The sequence below is a fragment of the Mirounga leonina genome, unplaced genomic scaffold (genome assembly GCF_011800145.1).
Source record: "Mirounga leonina isolate KUSES-001 unplaced genomic scaffold, KU_Mleo_1.0 Mir_165, whole genome shotgun sequence".
NCBI classification, from domain to species: domain Eukaryota; kingdom Metazoa; phylum Chordata; class Mammalia; order Carnivora; family Phocidae; genus Mirounga; species Mirounga leonina.
Window position 1 is genome coordinate 66,890,248 of NW_023270415.1, and position 22,315 is coordinate 66,912,562.

The following is a 22,315-nucleotide window of genomic DNA, read 5'->3' on the forward strand; positions in this document are numbered from 1 at the left end:
GATGCGGGACTCGATCCAGGGACTCCAGGATCATGACCCGAGCCGAAGGCAGTCGCTCAACCAGCTGAGCCACCCAGGCGCCCTCGCTGTCCTCTTTTTGGTCTTCCCACGGCATGTCCCCCTGGCCTGGAGAGAGCGCCCTGAGGCGCAGCCATGCTCGGGAGTCTGAAAGGACCCATGTGATGTAGGCGTCAAGAGCACGGCGCTACAGTCACGCTCCCGACCTCACATCTGCCCACTGGATGACCTAGGCGACTCAGTCACCCGCAACTGCCCTGTCTTCATGTGTAAAGAACGTCTATGCTAGGCCCCACCTCCAAGGATGGTGATGAGGGAAGGGAAATAGTGCAGGCGTTCAGAAGGGTGACCGGCACTTAGGACTCAATAAATCCCAGCGACTGCTATTTTCAGGAGTCCACATGCGATGCCAGCCACCCTAGCTGGGGCATTTAATGAGCACCTACTACGGTAGGAGTGGGGTGGAGGCCACACAGAGATAAGGAGCCAAAGCACTGAGGAACTCAGGCCAGTAGAACACGGATGCGGATGCATTAGCCCCCATTCGGAGGGCACCACACTCCAAATATAAAGTACCAGAAGGTGCGGTTGGTGTAAGCTTCCCGGGGCGGGGGCGGGGGGGGAGCCTCACCTAGGTCTTTAAGGACAAAGGGGCGTTTTCCTGGCAAAGGGGCAGGAAATAAAGAAGGGAGACAGTTTTCCTTGCAAAAGAAAGAATTAGCAGAGGAAAGGGAATACAGAAGATCATGCTGCATTTAGGCATGAGAGTCATTTTGGGGTGTAATCTCGGGGCACGGGAGAGGGGAGCAGGGAGATCCTTCCTACTTACCTCATGAGCTGCAAAGGAGGCTCTTGGTGCCCAAGAACCACTCCTACTTGCCCTGTTCCTGGTATAATCACAACCTACCAGAGACTCACTAGGAATGTCTGCTACGACTACAGAGGCCTGAGCCCCACCCCACAGCTACACAATGGACATCTCTGAGGCCCAGACACCTGCACTGAACACACTCCCCGAGGCACACTCACACTTTCTTGCTAAAATCACACACAGCAAGATTTGAAAATCACCACACCAGGGGCGCCTGGGTGGCTCAGTTGGTTAAGCATCTGCCTTTGGCTCAGACCAGGATTCCAGGGTCCTGGGATCCAGCTCCATGTCGGGCTCCCTGCTGAGCGGGGAGTCTGCTTCTTCCTCTCCCTGTGCTTGTCCTCTCTCGCTCTCTACTAAATAAAATCTTTAAAAAAAAAATTAAAATCACCACACCAAATAAGACGCTTCGTCCCTCTGAGGCCCAGCAAGCTGTGGCCTCAGCAATTTCTCTGTTCCGATAGTCAAGTCTAGCTCCTTGAGAAATAATCCCTGGTGATGAGCACCTGCACGTGGGAAGAGGAATAGATACGTGCTTTCTGAACGGCACTGGGCAACGTGTTTGAAATGCCTTGAAAAGTCCGTACCTTTGACCCAGGATAAAGCCTTCAGGGGAAACTGTCCATGCAAATCAACGTCTAGCTACAAGGATATACTCACTGCAGTGCTGCTTATAATTAGTGAAAAACCGGACACAGCCTAAACACGAAATCAGCACGGGACGGACAGAACTGTGCCCACCTTAAGGCCTCCGCACATGCTCTTCCCTGGCCTGGAATATTCTTTTTCCAATATCCACGTACTTCCTACGGTGTTGCTCAAAGGTCACCTGCTCTGTGAGGCCTTCCCTAGCCATGGTATTTAAAAAACAACAACACTGCCTCTGCTCTTCTTTTCCCCATTGCACATAATCCTTCTAACATACAGAAGAACCGACTTAGTTTGTCCCCACTGCCCTAGAATGTAAGCTCCAAGGGGCGCAGGGGCTGTGCCCATTTTTATGTACTGCTGTACCCCCAGCACTTAACACAGAACCTGGCATGTGGTCGGTCCTCAAAGACAGGTCAGCTGAATAAATTAATTGTACACGTACCAAACAATGGAACACCACACAACATTAAAACTGACATGGCTCATAATTACATACACGGAAAGGCAAGGTAAGCGAAAAACTAAGTGAAAAAAAAGTTCTGGCACAGCGTGGGCCGCATGAACCTTTGTCTCAAATGTGTGTACATAACCCGCTTTGTAATCAAGCACTATGGGTGAGTTTTATTTTTTTACTTAACTGAAATTTCTGTTTTTCTTCCACTAACTTTATATTGCTTGCATAATCTTTGAGAAGTAATCCCTCATGAAATGCTCTCAAAGCACTTAATTTTTTTCTTTTTACGAATAAGCTTCCTCCTTAGTGATTTAATTAGGGTGTCCCTAATTAAGGCCAGCACAACATCAAAGAGGCCAGGTTCCAGGAGACCCTTGCTTCAGGTCTACTCCTGGCTGCAAGGCGACCTCAGTCCCTCCAGCTTGCAGAACTTGTGAGCGCTGGGATGCCGAAGGCTTGGCCACCAGCTAGCTCCTCCTGGCCCTACTCCCGGCTACTTGCTTCCTATTGGGGTGCCTCATCCAATTATTCAGGCCCGAGATCACATCCTGCTGGAGAGCTGGCTTTGAAGGTTCAGTAAACAATCACTTCAAAACAAAGAGCGACCATTAAACCAAACTCAAAGACTTCCTTAATGACTCCGTGCTCGGCTGCAGGAGCCGGGGCGCAAGCAAGCCGGGCCTCAGAAGTGAAACTGAGGTCTCCCTGGAAACTAATCTCGAAGCATTTCCAGCCTCCTACTGCAAATATCCCCCTTCCTCTTTCGTGCTCAGGCATGTGGGTGCAGAGCCGTTACTGGGGCGACCCGGACGGACGGGGTGTCTTCAGCAAAACAAACCTGTGTCTCGTGGTTGTCACCTTCAACAGCTGTGTCAGAACCCTGGGTCTCACACCCTGCCTGCTCCCCACCTATTCCCTCTGCTGACAAATCAGAGGCACCCGTGGGGTGAGTCCACCACCCAACAGGATCTTGTCGGCTGGGCCTGACTCGGCTTTAAAAGCTTGAGCTTCTTGAAGCAGTTCAGAGAAGAGCCTCAATTGTTAGGCTTTACCTGGTTCATCCTGAGTCCTAAAGGCACAGATAGAACAATCGTCAAAGAGATCAGTGAAACAGACCCATTACAGAATCTGAGAAGACACAGCCCACCACGGGGATAAGCCCAGAGCCTGGAGCCAGACCACCTGGGTTCAAATCCCAGCCTTCCCTCTCACGAGCTGTCTGGTGTGGGCAAATGGCTACACCTCACTGAACCTCAGTTTCCCCATCTGTAAAGTGGGAATTGTAGCAGCAACTATCTCACCGGGTTGCTGGGAAGAGTTAAAGAGTCTATTGGTAAGGCACTAGAATACCTGCTTGTGCCATATAAAGGCTCATGAAATAGGTAAAATAAAACGTAGGTGTCACTCATACCAAAGCCTCCCCTGACTCTGTCCTCCACTCCCAACGATGATCAGAGGCCCTCCCTAAGATCTTGCTGCTTCTCTGTTCCTCTTCTAGACAAAACAACTTTAGGGCGAGGGCTTTACTGGTCTTGCTCACAGGTGTATCTCTACCCCCCTCAATGCCTGGCCCATAGCAGGCACATCGTCAGATCTGTTGAATACGTGTACTGTGTTCTCTCAAATTATTCATATACGTTGAAAGTTGAAAAGCACTGCAGTGTTGTCTCTATTGCATTATCAAAGTGGAGCTATAGGTTTCTTGTATTTTCTGAAACATCTGAGTGCTATTATTACAGGGTACTCCACTAGAAACTACCACGGCAGCTCAGATACACAAGAGCATTTTATTTAGCATTTATTTCACGCTAAGCCCTTTACATATACTTTCTCACTGAAGCCCCTACAACTTCAAGAGGGAAGTATTATTTCCCCCATTTTACAGATAAGAAAATCAAGTCTCAGGAGGTTGAGTAACTCGCCCAGAGTAATCTACCTAGGAAGTGGCAGAGCCAGGTTTTAAAGCCCAAGGGCAACCACGTAAGGTAGAACGTAATACTCAGTAGACTCAACACAGGATGTGAAGAATGCCTAAGGATATCTGGGTCGGTGGAAAGCGGAAATAACTTTGTGGTGGGGCCTTGAAGGATGAGAAAGATTTCAGTGGCCAACAATGCAGAAATGTCCTCCAAGCAGGACAAACAGCAAGAATGAGGGGCACGGGATGTGTTCAAAGAGGCCAGGGACTCCAGGATGGAGAGCACTAGGCATACAGCAGACCACTCAGCTAGGGCCCAGCCGCGGGGTCCTTGAATCCCAGGCTAAGGCAGGTGGGACACATCCAGCAGGTGGGCAGGTAGGAAGAACTCAAATATGGCCAAGTCCTAGGAAGAGACAGAAGATCAGTGCCCAGCTGCTGCTACAGGGCAGGGTAAGAGGTGACCGAGGCCAATTTCCCTGGTGATCACTCCTGAAAAAGAAGGGGGAACTCAAACAATGTAGACAGAAAAAGACGGCCTTTACAAAGCTACTCCTCTCCCCTTACCCTGGTGTAAACATCTCTGAAAGACTTTTTTTTTTTAAGCATTAAATGCCCTGAGGACCTCAGCCAGGACCCAGCCCTCCCCTTCCCTTTATAGACAATGGGTCTGCAAACACAGAATTGCAAATAGGCCCAGCCGAGGCAGATGAGGTTATAATGAACTCAAGAGTAATTGACTTAGCAAGAAAAAAAACAACGCAACTTCTCCATTTCCTGCAACTTCGGTGCAAACTCTAAATACAACTATGTCCAGGGTTGGGTAGCTTTTGCCTGAAGTGGTGGAAAGAATTACTACAGTGACTGGAACAGTAACAGCTGCTAACACCCGAGGGCCAGTGGCAAGGCACGGCGTGGAGCTTCGCAAGCGCAGTCTGCTTCCGGAATCCTCTGAAGTGGGTACTTTCTCAGACCCTTGTACAGAAGAGGAAAAGGAGGCTGAGAGATTAAGTAACTTGCCCATGGGATTGAAAAGCAGATCTCTTTGACTCCAAGGTCAGCGGGAGCTCTGGAATTTCCACAGGAGGGGTTTAGAGGCAACGAAGGGGCCAGCCAGAAGGGAGTAGAAGGTGTGCAGGAAGCTCACTGTTTTTACTTAAATGGTATGTTATAGATCTACACCGTCCAATACGGGAGTTACTAGCCCCATACGGCTATTTAAACAAAAGTGAATAAAATCTAATAGCTCCTTGATCACACTCGCCAGACTTCAACTGCTCAGTAGTCACATGTGGCTAGTGGATAACGTATTTGACAATTTCCATTATGGTAGAAAATCATACCGGACAGGGCTATGGTATATTTAAAATCGTTAAGTATTCTAAAGATGCTTTTTTCTACTATTTTTATATTTCAATTTATTTAATGTTGTTTCACTATAAATTTATTTTTATTTTTATTCGTGGCAAAACACACATAACATACAATCTATCACCTTGGCCATTCTTAAGCGTCCAGTTCAGTAGTGTTTAGCAGATTCACGTTGTTGTACAAACATCTAAACATGCTTTTACTCAGACTTTGGTGAGGATGAGAAAGTACTTTTGAGGGTGCTAAAACTGTGTATGACTTGGTGGTTCTCAAGCCTGACTACACATTAGAATTACCTGGGGGTGCTTTAAGAAAAAAAATGTGAATGCCCAGGATGCCCCCTGGAAGCAATGAATCAGAACCTCCAGGGAATAGGTCCAGGTATCAGTGTCTTAAAGGCTCCCAGGAAACCCGACGCTCTTAGGCCTGTAACCAGGCACTTTCTACCAGAAGGGGCACACCAGCCCAGAGCCTCCTCCTCTGGCCAGACCCACTCCTCCAACCCCGAGAGACCCCTGTCCTGTGGGAGGTGGCAGGGAAGGGAGTCCCGGGCAAAACCTGCTACCCACCTCCAGGACTTAGGAGGCCACTCATGATAAGCGAGCTAATATTTTACAGTTGCCCAAATTCTTCAAGGGGAAGAAAGCAAATAAAAAGACACACAGCTCAAAAGACACTCAATTGATTTTTTTTTTTAAACCCACTTAAACTAGACAGGAGAAGAAAAACCACTTAGAAACTATGACCAAGGCCGTATATGCCAAGAGTCAGCACAGGAAGGAGGGGTTTTTGGTGATCCCATCAACTTCTGCAAACACAGAGCCTGAAAGGGCTCTACAGACTCAACCAAACTGGAGAGTTACGGGGACGTAATTAAATACAGAAAAGCTCTTTTACCAGAGAGTTCCAGGGCTGGACATAAAATGAGTTCAAGGTAAGGAGTTCCCTTAGAGGCGTCATTTGAACTTTGGGTGAACTTATTTAATTCATATAATTAGCGCAGGCTGCCAGGCTTGCACAGTCGCCCAGTCTCAGGAACCAATGAGCTCCCCGGACGTATAAACACAGCCTTCTGGCCACTCATGGAGAAGACTGCCAGCACTTCGTATGGGGACAAGGACAGGAGCCAAGGGTGACAGGCCAGAGCCTGGCCCGAAGGCTTCTTTCCCCTCTGCACACCCAGAAGAAGAGGAAAGGGAATTCCAGGTTTGTCTGTCAGAGAAGACCGGTGAGTGGGAGACGGAAGGAAGCCACAATATGTCCATAGATCATAAATTAAATGACTTCCACAAAAGTGACAGCCAGATGGGAGCTGCCCACCCCACAACAGTCCCCACGGCATCTGAGCTCAAGTTCACGCCTCCAGGCTGGCTCTGGGCTCCAGGCACGGAAATAAGACCCTGATTCCTTCCTTGAGCCTCCTGTAGAACTCAGTAAAGTGGAATTCGGTATGCTGCCCTCTACAAATAAATCCATTCCCCCCTCTCTACCTTCAGCATGTTCTAAAGACCTCCAGCTTTGGGAATCAAATCGGCCAAGGTCTGAGCCAATCCACCTCACCGTGGCCTTGGATAAGTTACCCCCTCTCTTCAAAGAGCCTCAGTTTTCTCATCCGTAAAGTGGGGCTGATGTGAGGACGACATGAAACCATGCGCACCAAGCACTTAGCGCATTGCCTGGCACATGGCAGGTTCTCACCAAGTCCCTTCCTGCCCCGTGTTCACCATATGCCATGAACACTAAGCACCTACTACACACAGGCGACGCACAAGAGCGTCTTAAATCGGGAAGCAGCAGACACACAGCCCAGGTCCTCCCTGGGCTAAGAGGTGGGGAACACTGACAAGCGGTGGGCTGATCTCGAATCTATGCTGGGTGGGTTTGCTTTTGGGGTGTGTCTGTCTGTCTATCATGCTTTTCGGGGTGTGTGTCTGTCTGTCTGTCTGATACTCAGAGGAGACCTTGCGCAGCCTCCTAACTAACTGGGGGTGTGTGTGTGTGTGTGTGTCTGTCAACTACTCAGAGGAAACCTTGCGCAGCCTCCTAAATAACTGGGTGTGGGTGTGTGTGTGTGTGTGTGTCTGTCTGTCTGATACTCAGAGGAGACCTTGCGCAGCCTCCTAAATAACTGGGTGTGTGTGTGTGTGTGTGTCTGTCTGTCTGATACTCAGAGGAAACCTTGCGCAGCCTCCTAACTAATTGGGGTGTGTGTGTGTGTGTGTGTGTGTGTGTGTCTGTCTGATACTCAGAGGAAACCTTGCGCAGCCTCCTAATTAACTGGGTGTGTGTGTGTGTGTGTGTGTGTGTCTGTCAAATACTCAGAGGAAACCTTGCGCAGCCTCCTAACTAATTGGGGTGTGTGTGTGTGTGTGTGTGTTTCTGTCTGTCTGTCTGTCAGATACTCAGGAAACCTTGCGCAGCCTCCTAACTAATTGGGGGGTGTGTATGTCTGTCTGTCTGTCAGATACTCAGAGGAAACCTTGCGCAGCCTCCTAACTAATTCAAGGGAGAACCTCCGCAATCAAATACAATGGGCTTCCTCGAAGCTCAGCCAATTAATTTACTCCATTTGTCTCTCTGGTTTGCTGCTTAATAAGGCCATATCAGCAGTGCAATCTGCAAATCTGAGTTAAAGTGCTTAAGGCATCCATCAGTTCCCTCTAAGGAGCCCCAAATACTTCTCCTCTGGTGTCCTAGGCAGCTAAATCTGCCTTTGGCTTTTGTTTGGTTCCAGGAGAGGTATTTCTTTGTTTTTGCAGAGGTGTGGGTTTAAGGGGAAAGTGTCCTGAAGGCAGTTCCGAGAAGTAATGGAGACCCCACAACGATCTCATTTTCCCAGTCCCAATCTGAGCACCTAAACAGTCTTCTGCAGAAGGAATCTTTTGAGCTCTCACCCATCCCCGGCAAGATGGAAAAGCCCAGATGAAAATTATAGATAAAGCGTCTACTAGATCAATAGTTTCAACTTTTCCATCCTCCAAACATTTCAACAACCTCAAATGAGCTGGCCATATTGACAGACACCATTTTAGCTTTTTCCTTTTCCTGGATGCAAAAGAGCAGTTCAAAGTATAAGACGTCAATCGCTGAGAAGCCCGAGGATGCATGGAACATACTTACACTAAAAAGTTGTTCGCTGTTTATCTGAAATTCAAATTTAACTGGAAAGTCTGTATCTTTACTTGCTGAATCATAGCACTGAGCTCAGTGCTTGCAACCTTGCTGGTGCTCAATAAATACTACAGAATTACGAGTACATGCTACTCTCCTAAGAACGGACTGATAGCCGAACCAGGCAAAACTCAAACTCAGCTCATCTTCCATGTGAACCATGACCTGGGATTGACCTTCTCTCCATGTGAGGCATCGCTAACTGTGGAAATTCAGAACATAAAGGTTCACAGTGTCGAACAACAAGTTCTACCCAATTTGGTTAAATATGATGTATACAGGATTTTCCCACAGAAACATTCAAGCCAAGACCAAAAAATAAATAAAAGACTTCTTTCTAAACCTGGACAAGATCTGCACCTAAAAAAACCAAACAGACTGATCTACATAGGCTCTCAATCTCAGAACAGGCACCCATTCTGGACAGTTCCCCTGCTGCCAAATTTTATGACATCTTCGCTTCACCTTCTTCGCCCACAGGCCCAAATTGAGGAAGCTGTAAAATCCTGGGCAAACACAGCCATTTGCTAAGAGAAAAAACAACATGGGGCCCATCTGTACTTTACAAGGGCTCTGCTGGTCCTGCCTCTGTGTGTCCCCATTTTCAGGGCTGCCCGCCTCCCTCAGAGCACCTGGCCACTCTTGGAGGCCTTCGCTGGGTTTTCAGTATCTTCCTGGAGAAAACATTTTTTTTTCCCCCCAAGAGTCAAAGAGAAGTCCTTCAAAAACTGACTGATGCTCTTCCTTCACGGTCACCATAGGGTACTTAATGTTACCTTCTTATAGCCCACAGGACAAGCAGCTCTCCAAGGGCAGGCCTTGTTGGCTCCTTGCTGCCCAGCCAGAGACCTTCCCCATAGCAGGCCCTCGATAAACAGGAAGGAGCCTCTCGTCTGAGAGAAACCCCAAAGCCAAAGCAGTGGGGGGTGGGGGGGAACCCTGAAATCATTATCCAGCGCTGACCCAATACCCACAGTCTTGATCTATGATAAGTGAGGGAAAATACCATGTCATGCCTTCGAACCACAAAAGATTTCCATGGAATTCAAGAAGTTCCTTTACCAGCTCTAATTTTAGGCAGAACTTAGGAGGATATAGGTGCCAACAGTGGCGGGGGGCAGTGGAGAGGAACTGAACAAGGCCCTTATTCTGCTCGGCACAGGTGCTGGTAACAGGACACCTCTCTCTACAGTGAGAGGTGGGGTAGGGATATTCAAGGTGTGCTTTGGTGCTTTTCAGCCCCCAGTCCCATTACATAACCCCCAACACACTCTCAAACCTAGTACAAAGTTCTCCCTGCATCAGGCCCAATTCAGCTCCTGACATGCTGATTCTTGAGCAACAAGGCCGAGGAAATATTTGGTTTTAGCATCCAACTTTAAAAAAAACACCAAAAACCTAAGTTAATTATTAAAAGAACTAAGATATCCAGAGTGACTTGCCCTTGAGTTTAGCCAGTCTCCTGGTCTTAAAAGCTCCCCAAACATCATCAAATTCTTTGCTGGTTCAATTACTTAAACATTAAAAAAAAAATCAATCAATCAAAATAAATTTAAAAACTACAAGTATTAAATCACTGTGTTGCATATCTAAAACTAATATAACGTTGTATGTCCATTATATCCCAAAAATTTTTTTTAAAAAGTCATGGCTCAAATCTGCTGTTTGCAGCATTTAGCCTGCTTTTCTTGGCACTTGGATAGAAACTCCAAAAAGATTCTAGAACCTCGTCAATGTCTAACCATTGTCAAACATCAGAAGCCGGTCAGTTGGCCTTCCGTAGTCACCGGCAAGCTACTGTTCCCCCAGACAAACGGGTGATGGGCCCTCGCCTCCAGCCACGTGAATCTCTGTCTCCACTTCCCTTTGGGACCAGCTCACACCAGACAACTTGATTTATGTGCATGGGCGGAAAGGCAGCCAGTAAGCGATTCTGCACACCACCGTCATTAGTGACCACCACCACAGGAGGGTGGAAGACAGGGGAAAACACACAAGGTTTCCTCTCGTCAAGGAATCAATAAGTTATTTAACAGCTGCTGCTGGATCCCAATGGAAGAAGAGCGAGGGTTTCTTCCGCACCCTTCCCCCTGAAAAGGATAAAACGCACACCCTGACCGCTGAGGATTTAGCCAGATGAAGGAGCACTAGAAAAAAGCAGGATTCCTCTCCAGCTTTTCAATGTCTTGAGGTTTTTGGTTTTGGAAGATGTATGGTGTTAGGCCTTGAAATTACTCCATTTTTTTTTTTGTTCTTTTCTTTTTTTTTCCTCCTCCAAAGAGGAAACTGACTCCCTTCCTGTGTCGCTGTACATTTTAGAGAATCAAATGCTACTAAAAAAAAAAAAAAAAAAATTCCTTACCCTTTCCTCACCCCAGTCCAGCATTACTTCTGGAAAAATAACCTAAAAATTTTCTCAAGATGGCATTCCAAATGGGTTTCCAACATTTACACTTGTCCTTCAAAGCAAACAGAAAGGGGACCAAAGACATCAGAAACCCATCATGGCAGTTCAAAGAGAAAAAGAGGATAAACTGGTCATTAGAAAGCCAGCTGACTTCAGATATTAAAAGACTGACTTTTATTGGTGGTGACTTCATGCATTATGCATACTACGCACTGCTTATCCTATATGCCCCCAATTTTTTTTAATTCCCTTTTAAAATATCACTGCCATCCAACCCACAAAGAAGTCTTTTTAAAAAAAAACTCCATTAAAATATTCAACAACTGTCTTCTGCGTAAACAATCTTGGAAATCAGTCTACGCCTTTCTTTTTCCTTATCTCTCTCTACTCCCCAAAAGTCTGGAATCCTGCAGACCCCGAGGCAAATTTTAGTCTTCCCCTCCAGTTTGCTTTTCAAATCTTTGCCAAAACAAAACAAACAACCTTAAAATAAATGCCTTCCCACAGGATGTTGAACAAACCCTACTAAATTCAAAGGGAAAGAAGTCAGGAACCACAAACTATAGATCCAGCATTGAAAGGGCATTAAATAAATCCTTATTTTTAACTGGCGTCTTGCAGAGGGAAAAACATGCCACCTTGGCACCCACAAATCCCCCTGGCCAGAATGCTAGAGGGCAGCCACAGGATGGCAGGCAGAAAATAGGGGGCCCATCCTGTGGTGGGCTACCTTCTGAAAGGCTTTGGGTTCAAACTGCTAAATGCAAAGAACGAGACTGGAGGGATTATGGATTAAGGAACAAAGAGAAAAAAAAAAACTCTAGATTTTTTTTTTCCTGGGTCTGCAGTGGGCAGAACTTTTAGGTCACTGGGTCCTTGTTACTACTCAGGGACTGGAAACATCCATTTCTCTTCAAAAAAAAAAAAAAAAAGAAGAAGAAGAAAAAACCGCAAGCAGCTTTACCTGCCCATCTCAAATTCTTCCCCTGGTGATCAAAATACACATGTGCCTCAAACCAAATCTTTGATTATAAGGCGTACAGAATTTAAGTTAACAAGAAATACCCCAGAGTCCGAGGCGGGGACACCAATCTTTGTCTCAAAAGAGCACTTCAATAAGTCAATGTGAATTGAGGGCAAAGGAATGAAAGAGGCTGTCTTTGAACAGGGAATAATCCATCTAATTCCAAGTGGCTGGATTAGAGGCATTCCTGGACAAGCAGGGTCTAGCTGAAGATAATGCTACACGAATGTCAATTTCTCACACACACAAAACAACAACAACACAGGCTCTGTAGAAGGAGAGCCAAGACCAGGATGGAGGCACCTTGGAAAAGTTCACCCTTGGGGAGATGGCAGTTGCTTCTAAAAGGGGGAAGCAGGCGTGACAGCTGAGCATTCCTTCACAAAGTCCATCTCCCAGGCCAAGCCCTCTCTAAACCTTACACTTCATCAGACAAAAGCTCCTCCAAACGCCCAGTCAGCGGCTGAAGAGGGGCTATCCACACCCACCGGCTGTACAGCTTTCCAAACCTGCCTACTCGTTTTGGAAGCCGAGCTTTTAATTAAACACCACCTCCCCGGATCTGTTGAGGCAAACTGGGGCTGGGTTAAAGCCAAAGAGAAGCTCCCTAAATACACATGAAAAAAAATCCCCCCCACCGCCCCCAATTCCCACCTCCAGCCAGCTCGCGAGGCTGGTTATATTTCCTTTGGATGAGTAACACAGGGCCCTGGTCTATCTCTATGCACCAGAAAATCCACATCCAAGGATCAGGTTATCCCCAGTCCCACCCTTTGCAGGAAAAAAAAACCAGGGTGTTGTTCCCCGCCCCCAATACACACGCGCGCGCGCGTGCGCGAGCACACACGGACACACACACACACCACACACACACACACACAATATTCACGATCCTTCCAAGAGAAAACCTGGAGTCTGGGGGGGGGGGGGGGCGTGGGGGGGCGGAATACAGTTCTTTAGGGGACTCCAATCTTGCCTTCAGGCTGGAGCCTCAGCCGGTGGAAGGAGGGTCCCCAGCAAGGCTACTCTGGGAACTTCTGCTCCGCGCCCCCGGGGAGGGCTGAGAAAGGCATGCACACCCTCACCAGCTTAGGAACAGCCTAATTAATGCCTAATTTGCTCAGATCCCCCCCAGGTGGACCTGAAAGCCAAGGAGGGAGAGGAAGGCCTCGCTCTCAGGCTCTCGGCCAGGGGTGGGGGGCCAGTTCCCGGGGCCGGGCAGAGCCCCCATACCCCTCCCCACCACCGCGCCAGGTGCCCCCACCCCGTACTCGGGGGAATCAGGTGTCCGCCCAGGCACCCAGTCTCCACGGGTCGCAGACACTCCGTCCAGCGACAGACAATGGCAAACTTGGAGCCGGGGCCCTGCGCCCCCAGGGAAACGAGATGGTGCCGCCCCCTGGGACAATGAGCGTGGAGAGGGCAGGGGGCATCAGACACCCCCAGAGAAGCAGCCCGCCCGGTGACCCAGCAGAGCCCGGAGCGGCGCCGCGGGTGAGCAGGTGACACCGGGCCGGAGCGCTCCCGCAGGTGGCCGGCGGCCGCGGCGCAGGTAAGGGCTGGGCGGCTGGCCCGGGGCGGAGGCGAAGCACCGCGGCGAGGTCAGTGCGCGGCCGCCGCCACCGCAGCCGCGCCCCCGGCGTCCTACCTTCATGTCGCTGATGATGGTCTGGAAGAGGCCTCCGAGCGCGCTGCATTCCTTCTCAATCACAGCCTCCATTTTCCCGGCGCCGGCAGGGAGAGGACACACACTCGGGGCCGCCTGGGCTGTGCGCGGGGCCGGGGCTCGCTCACCCGCGAGCAATTCCACCCTCCAAGCGACCCACCTCCGACTCACAGCCTCTTCTGCAAAGAGGACGAAGTGCCCAAGATCGGCTGTTCTCTGCCCCAAATAACAACAATAATTTAAAAAGCCAAACCGCCCTGCAGGGTGATTCGCCTACATGCAGTGCTCGGCTCCTGGTCTTAAAAATGCCCGGAGAAGACTGACAATCAGGCCACCACTGGTGCCCACGACGGAAACAGCAAAGCCCATCTTGAAGCAGAGAAAACCGCCCGCTGACCTGGGGCCAGCGCCATTTAAAAATGCAAGATTTTCTAATTTAATAATATTTTTGAAATTAAAAAAAAATCGCCCAACAGCAGAACGCGTCTGCTCGCGGCGTCTGGATCTGTTGCTCGCAGCCGCGGCCGCCGCCTCCTTTTCACTCCTGCGCGCCCGGCCCCGGCGCTCGCTCTGGCGCGGCTCCCGGGGACGTTCGGAGGGGCGCACGCGCGCTCGCGGCCGTGCGTCCGCCGCGGGGGCGCGGGTAGGGCGCGCGCTCGCGGCCGTGCGTCCGCCGCACGCGGGCGGGGCTAGGAGCGCGTGCCCGGGAGGCGCGTGGAGCGCACGCAGAGGAGGGGAACCGGCGGGCGCTGCGGCGAGGATTCCAGCCCCGCGGGAGACACCTCCTCCTCGGAGCACGCGCGGAGCACCCCCTCCTGCCCTGGGCGCGGGTCGCAGCGCGGAGAGGGCGTGTCAGCACGCGGCTGGACGAGCGCCCACCCCACAATGGCTGCGAGCGCCTGGAACCGAGGGTGCACCGCCGCTCCCCGGGGTCTTGCAGGGTGGCACGCTTAGCGCAGGGCCCAGCATATTCTAGTGAGCGCTCAGTAGGGCGGGAAAGCTGACGCGGCTGCTGCTACTGCAGCCTTTGGAGAAGCCCTTTCTGTGATATCAGGACTGCCACGCCAGTCACGATTGCAGGCAGCATTCGTAATCTGTAATTAATTTGTAATTAACAAATATGTAATTAAGGAGAGTTTGGGTGCGTATCCTGTGGCGGGATGCCCAGTTCAATAAAAGTTGCAGGCTGCTGGGAAAGTGGATTGATTTGCCTTTGCAAAATAAATGGATTGAGTTTTTGTATCCTGTCTTCGCTTTCTGGATATTGTTGACTGCCTGTGACTTGGATGTTTTTTTGGTTTTTGTTTTTTCAGGCCCACTGAGGGCATTGGGTGTTGGTATCACTGCAGAGAGCCCTGTTGGGACGTTCAACCTGGAAAGAGCACAAATGTTCCTGAGTTGATTTGGAGGCTGGTGGTTCATTTTCATAGCTCCACCGCCTAACTGCACATAGCTGGAGCCCTCATTTAGATTACCACCAAATAGGCAAGGAAGAAGGGAATCAAATGAGCGGCTTTTTAAAAGACCTTGAAACATAAGTACCTAACTCTTGACTGCTCCCTTGCCCCGTGAGCTGACCCTGTGAAGCACAAAATACAACAAAGGAAAATACTGGGGAGGAGACAAAAGAAACCATATGCAAAATGCTGTAGGCTTGTGTCAGACTCACTCACTCAGTAATAGGTCAAGTTCTGGCTTTGAAAAATTGCATGCATCAAGGAGATTCATGGAGGGGCCTATCACAGCTGCGGAAGATAATTTTACCCTGGGCCACTCTGCCCAACTTTTTTTTTTTTAAGATTTTATTTATTTATTTATTTGAGAGAGAGAGAGAGCACATGAGGGAGGAGGGTCAAAGGGAGAAGCAGACTCCCTGCCAAGCAGGGAGCCTGGTTGGTGCTCGATCTCAGGACTCCAGGATCATGACCTGAGCCGAAGGCAGTCGCTTAACCAACTCTGCCCAACTTTTAATCACAACCCTTCTCCACCCCTCCCAAAAATCATAAAGAGGAGTGTTACTTCTGGAATTAACCAATCTCTTGGACAACCCTGCTGGATCCTGTCCCCAAGGTTATGGGGATGTGTAAGTCACATCTTCACCTTGCCAGTAATAGAACTTGACATACAGTTTGCTGTCAATCATTATCATTAGTATGATGTTTAGTGCTATTGGTATTATAGTGATCAGGTCACTGTTTATAGAGCCTGATTGTACTGGGTTCAAACTCCAGTTTACAACCTACTAACTGTATGACCTTGGGCCAAACTAACTGGGCTTCAGTTTCCTCATCTGTAAGTGGGGATAAAAACTTCATAGGGCTCTAGTGACTTTTACTTCCACTAATATATGTAAAGCATTTAAAACAGTTCCTGGCATATGATAAATAAGCTCTCAATAAATCTTACAGACATAGCTTCTTCATAATAGCTTCTTCATAATAACTATTACGAATAGCCAAGATGTGGGAACAACCTAAATGTCCATAATGGATGAATGGATAAAGAAAATGTGGTATGTACATACAATGGGGTATTATTCAGCCTCAAAGGAAATCCTGCAATATGTAACAACATGGATGCAACTTGAGGACATTATGATAAGGGAAATAAACCAAATGCAGGACAAAGACTGCCTGATTCCACTTATGAGTGGAATTGAGTACTAGCTAAAATACTCAAATTCATAGGATGGCTGCCAGGTGCTTGGGTTGGGGGAAGGCGGTAATGGGGAGTTGTTAGCCAACGGGCACGAAGTCTCAATTACACAAGATGAGGTAAGTCTAGGGCGCCTGGGTGGCTCAGTTGGTTAAGCAACTGCCTTCGGCTCAGGTCATGATCCTGGAGTCCCTGGATCGAGTCCCACATCGGGCTCCCTGCTCGGCAGGGAGTCTGCTTCTCCCTCTGACCCTCCTCCCTCTCATGCTCTCTGTCTCTCATTCTCTCTGTCTCAAATAAATAAAATCTTAAAAAAAAAAAAAAGATGAGGTAAGTCTAGTGAATGAGGGATTTTGAACAGGAAAGGGACAACATCAGATTTACACCCCCTACATCACATTCTTTCCCCATGTTTCAGCATCCTCAAACTCTTTTCTCCCTTCAAAATGCCCAGAACTCACTGCACAGACAACAAGATCTGATTAACATGCAATTCCTCCCAGGAGTGTTTGCCCTTTTTTTTTAAATAGCTCCTAGGAGGAGGAACCCAGAGGAATGAAGCTCTACTAAAGGAATTTTAAGTCCTGTGATCTTGGAAAGGAGAGATTGAGAAGCAGCAAAGCCTTCTCAAAGGCACTCCCATCACCCTCCTTCACCTGGTAGAGGGTGGTTCAGGATGCCCACCACCATCTCCTAGCCCCGAGACTTCTGGCAGGTTGTTTGATCTCTGGAGCCAGCCTGTTTCCTTGCAGGTTCCTGACTCGTGGCCTTTTTCCAGGGTTGAAGTAGATATCAAATGCCTATCACATAATAGTCTACCCAGAGGAGTTCCCTTCCCTTTCAGAAGTGATTCTCAGCCCCAGGTGCACCAGGAGTTCTGCCTGGTCTTCAGACTTGGCAATTGGAATCCCCTGAGGGAATGTGAAAACACCTGCGCCTGAGTTCCACGACCAGGGAGACTGATTTAATTCATCTGGGCCATAGCCTGGGCATCAGGACTTTTTTAAACTCCCCAAATGATTCTAACGTGCAGCAAATTTGAGAACTTTGATCTAAGGAATTTTAAAAGAAACTACTCTTGCTCAGGTCCTACCCTTAAACAATTAAAGTAGAATCTCTGGGGACTGGGCTCCAGATTTTTTTTTAATGTATTATACACATTTTATTCCATCCTCGTATAAGGACATACAGACATATGAGTGTGTGTGTGTGTACATACGTATGTGTGCATATTTTGTCATTATTTGCTTTACACGAATAGAAGCACATCACACTCACTTTTCTGGATCTTGTTATTAACGCTTCCTGTTGGGGCTTCTGGGTGGCTCAGTTGGTTAAGCCTCTGCCTTGGGCTCAGGTCATGATCCCAGGGTCCTGGGATTGAACCCTGCATCAGGCTCCCTCTGCCCCTCCTCCTTGCTCAGGCTCTCTCTCTCAAATAAATAAATAAAATCTTTTTTAAAAAATAAAAATTTTTAAAAAAACATTTCCTGTTAACACTTCTTACCATCAACAATTCCTGGGGCACCTGGGTGGCTCAGTCAGTTAAGCATCTGACTCGGTTTCAGCTCAAATCATGATCTCACAGTCTTGGGATTAAGCGCCGCATCAGGCTCCACTCTCCATACGGAGTCTGCTTTGGATTCTCTCTCCCTCTGCTTCTCTGCCCACTTGTGCTCCCTCTCTCTTTCTCTCTCAAATAGGTAAATAAATAAAACCTTTAAAAAAAAAAAAACAATTCCTATAGAAATCCCTCCAAGTCAATTAATATTATTCCAATACACTTTTTTCATTTAATTTTTTTTACTTTGCTACAATTTCAAACATACAGAAAGAAGAGTGCAGAGACTTCCACATTCACCCTGCATTAGATCCCCCAAATGTTAACCCATGATGGTATTTCCTCCGTGTCTCCATATGCTTTGGAGGCTCCTCATGAGATTCCAGCGTGTGTCCAGGTTGCTAGGGGAGGCCTCAGGGATGCGATGAAGCTTCAGGCAATGGTCTGTGACACTTCTGACCCTTGTAAGGGATCCTTGCACAAGGGCAGCCAGGCTGTGGATAGGCTCTGAGGATAGGCTCAGAGTCAAGCAGCCTAGGTGTGAATTCTGACTTCTCCTCCCAGCTTTTCATGCCTCAGTTTCTTCATCTGTAAAATAGATAATGGAAGTGCAAACTCCTAAGGGTGTGTGAGGCCTAAATGGGATGACTTACTCTAGCACTTCGCACCAGTAAGTACTCAATCAAGGTGAGCTATTCACATGTATTGATCATTACCATGACTCATCTGTGAGATAAAACTGGTTTAAGCTCCCCCTCATGACCTATTAGCAAAATGTTTTATGAGCCCCAACCCACTAAATCCCTTAGAAAAACTGGGGAGTTGTCAGTAGATAAAAGCATCTCAAATTTAGAAACCGAAGGCCTTTTTGCAAATGAAACCAGCAAGAATCAACAATAATATCTGTTGCGGTGACTCACCCTAAGAGATGTTTTGTATGCGTTTGTGGATGCTGGCCTGGGATACACCCAAGAATAATATAACCTCAATGTGCAGAATGTGTCACTGAGGCAGGAAACTAATGAAAGAAGGTCTACCCTCACAAACTGATTGGTAACAAGGCCAAAGGCTGGAACAGCGGGGTCACAAGCTCAGCATGTCTATGGGGTCAGGCCGCATACCTGTGAAGAAGGCCAATTGTCAGTTCATGAGAAGTGGGGGGACAGTGGACGCCTGGAGAACAAAGTGCTCGCTCCAAGAGCCAGTTGTTCCTCGGTCCCAGGCTGGGTGGGAAGGTGTGCCCTTAATTGCCCCACATTCCAGTCCTTCCAGAGGGGCTGAAACTTTGCATCTTGATGTGAAGTTTTCCAAAATCTAAATATTTTAAAATTTCCCAGTTTTTAAAATCTCCTCTGCAGGCCAGTTTGAAGCATCTGGTCATGACAATTACATTGAGAGTTTGGTTCATAGGGAAGATGTAAAAGAGGGGAAAAGGAAAAGAATTTACATTTTTTGGGGTGTCTCGGTGGCTCAGCCGGTTAAGCATCTGCCTTCGGCTCAGGTCATGATCACAGGGTCCTGGGATCGAGCCCCACATCGGGCTCCCTGCTCAGCGGGGAGCCTGCTTCTCCCTCTCTCTCTGTCCCTCTCCCCACTCGTTCTCTCTCTCTCAAATAAATAAATAAATAAATAAATAAATAAATAAAATCTTTAAAAAATAAGAATTTACATTTCTCTGCGACTGTTCAAGGAAGAGAGACCCTATCTAATGGTTCTAGGTCACCAGGAAAGTCTGTGTCTGCCCAGTACTGGGGTAGGGATGGTTAGTCAATTCCTGATCTACTTCTTGAGCATCTACTCTGTGCCCAGTCACACTTCTCCCAGGAGAATTTGATTTCCTTCTCCTTGTTTATATTGTCCCAGGCTGCATGCTGACTCCTAATTTGGCAAAATTAGTTACCTTGATATTGAGAATGGAGTTTGCAGGGAAAAAGCAGACATCCCCATTGCGAATTACAGAACAGGATTGTCCAAGATCTGATCTCTTCCTCTTCCTGAGCTTAGCTTTTTCTGTTCCATACAAGCACAATGAAAAAAAGGAGCATTTTGTAAGTAAGATACGAGTTCTGGTTAGAGTAGCAGAAAAAAGAGTGAAAAGCATATTAGAACACTTTACTTTTAACATAACACATGAAGCAATTGAAAAACACCTAGTTAAATCTAATTAATCAGAGGCATCTGAGTTTGCCGGAAAATGGAAAATTTACGTATTCTGCAAAACCCAACATTTCCCCATGTAAACATTTTACAGTGATTTTTTAGTATACTCACAGTTGTGTGACCATCACCACAACTAATTTTAGAACATTTTCATCAAAGCAACCCCTACCCATTTGCATTTCGCTGTACCTCTCCATCCCCAGCCCTAGACATCTACTAATCAACTCTCTAGAGATTTGCCTATTCTGGACATTTCATATAAATAAAATCATACATTGACCTTTCTCATCTGGCTTCTTTCACTCAGTGTAATGTTTACAAGGATCATCCATGTTGTAGCATGTTTCTGTGCTTCATTCCTTTTTATGGCTGAATAATCCATTGCATGGATGTACCACATTTTGTTTATCCATTCATCAGTTGATGAACATTTGAATTGTTTCCACTTTGAGTACTATGAATAAAGGTGCTATAAACATTCATGTATGAGTTTTTGTGTGGACATGTGTTTTCAGTTCTCTTGGGTATATACTTATAGCAGAATTTCTGGTTCATATGGAATAGCTATTTGTAAACTTTTGGGGGAATTGTCAGACTATTTTCCAGTAAATAGTTTCTTATTCCATACAATTTCATAAGGTTTTTCACAACACGAAGTAGCTCTGATGAAGTTAATGTCAATCTATTCATAACAGTGACACCATCTATCTGTATCATCCCCAGCTAGTGCCTGGTGGTATGGTAAATCTCTATTACCTGGCATTGCACCCACAGCAAACTGTTTATTGATTCTTCCAATAGCATGATTTTAGAAATTTTTAAATTCATTTTCGAACAATCCCATTGTTAACGTTTCTAGCACTGAGACTCCCAGGTAAACAAAATTCTACTGTAGCCAATTAATATTCTGTCTATACATCTGTCTCTCATAAATCGGGCTAGCAGGAGTCTATCCCTGAGAGTCTGTTAACTCACTGACAAGACCAAGATTCTGCACCTACAAAGCTGCTTTCTGGTTTCTTTGGACAGCTGAGTATATAAAATGGCCCGCGAATTAAGCATGCCTTGGGGCAAGATAATAATCACCAGCCACTTAACATCTATAGTCTTTTGCTGTGTCCGCTTTGCACATTTAACTGATGGAGGTGGCTGGAGGCTTCCTCTCTCCAGCAACCCCACAAACATGCCTACAATTTCAGGAGGTTTTACCAGGGCAGATGCAAGTTTCCTTCTCCTGTGTCTTGGCTTTTCTTTAAATCAACAATGAACACAGGGGCATAGGAGACCTGTCTGTAACGTGCTAAGGTAGATTAGGCATGGGTTTGGAGTCATAGAGATTTAAGTTCAAATGCTCATGTTTCCATATTATAGCTGAATCCATGAGCAAATTACTTGGCCTGCCCATGCCGTTGATAAAATGCAAAGTATCCCTACTTCTAAATCTTGAAGATTAGAGATAATGTGGTTCCCGAGCCTAAGCTGTAACAGGCACTCAATAGTGTGTGTGTGTGTGTGTGTGTGTGCGCGCGCGCGCACGTGCAAGCATGCCTGTGATTCTCAACCACACTGCCGGCATTCTCTCTTTAGATTTTCAATATGGGAGGCTTTGTTTGGGGTAACAGGGGTGAATTTAGGCCACTGAGCCCGGAGACATTTAATCAATTGTTTCAAAGCAGTTCTGCCTTGTTTACTTTTAATAATGGGTTTGTTTGCTTTTAATAATAAGACCCAGACCCAGCCCTTCTATTTTCTGAAGCTGGGGAGCAAATGGATGCTTGTGAACCGGCACTCAGGAGCAATCTCTGCAGCCACAAGTGGCCAGTGGCCCCGGGGCAACAAGTGAAAACAGGTTGTGTGTGGGGAAACATTTATTTGCAGAGGGTAATGGTATTTACCTGCGATCCTATCCAGCAGCTTCAAAGGTGGTGGCAAGCATTACCCAGCTAATGAGCACAACACCCCCTAGGCCCCCTGGCCCCAAGGCAGGAATGATGTTACATAATATCTCCCCAGTGATGCCCATCAGAAGACAGAGGGAGAAAAAAGAACTTGCCTACCTGAGCTTGACTAGCTGTGGGATCTCCAGGGAATCAGAGATCCTTCCTGGGCCTTACTTCCCTCTGTAAAATGAGAGGGTTGGTACCTTCCAGGTGACATTACAAGTGTCTTCCATGTGATGGTAGTTGACCTTCAGGCCTGATTTCAGGCTCACTCTCCATCTTTGTTGACTTTACATATACAGGCGTGTCTGTCTGTCTCTGGGGGTACTTTGGAAACAGCTGGAAAAAGAGATTCGGGAAGAGACAAGTGTTGTTTGCTCCAGGCAGTGGTCCAGAGAGGCATTCCCAGTGAAAGAACAAAGTCACTCCCCAGATGATGCTTAATTGC

The 22,315-nt window shown here is 47.4% G+C and overlaps 1 protein-coding gene across 3 annotated transcripts in view; it reads right to left on the reverse strand.

Annotated features, from left to right (window-relative positions):
* The window catches only part of MTSS1 (MTSS I-BAR domain containing 1), a 160,731-nt gene extending 146,609 nt beyond the window's left edge, over positions 1–14,122 (reverse strand). For all 3 annotated transcript variants that reach the window (XM_035011892.1, XM_035011896.1, XM_035011893.1), the window contains exon 1: positions 13,534–14,122. In XM_035011892.1, coding sequence (XP_034867783.1) covers positions 13,534–13,605 — 72 coding nt within the window. In that variant the 5' untranslated portion in view covers positions 13,606–14,122. The remainder of the gene's footprint in view (positions 1–13,533) is intronic.
* Positions 14,123–22,315: the final 8,193 nt, after the last annotated feature.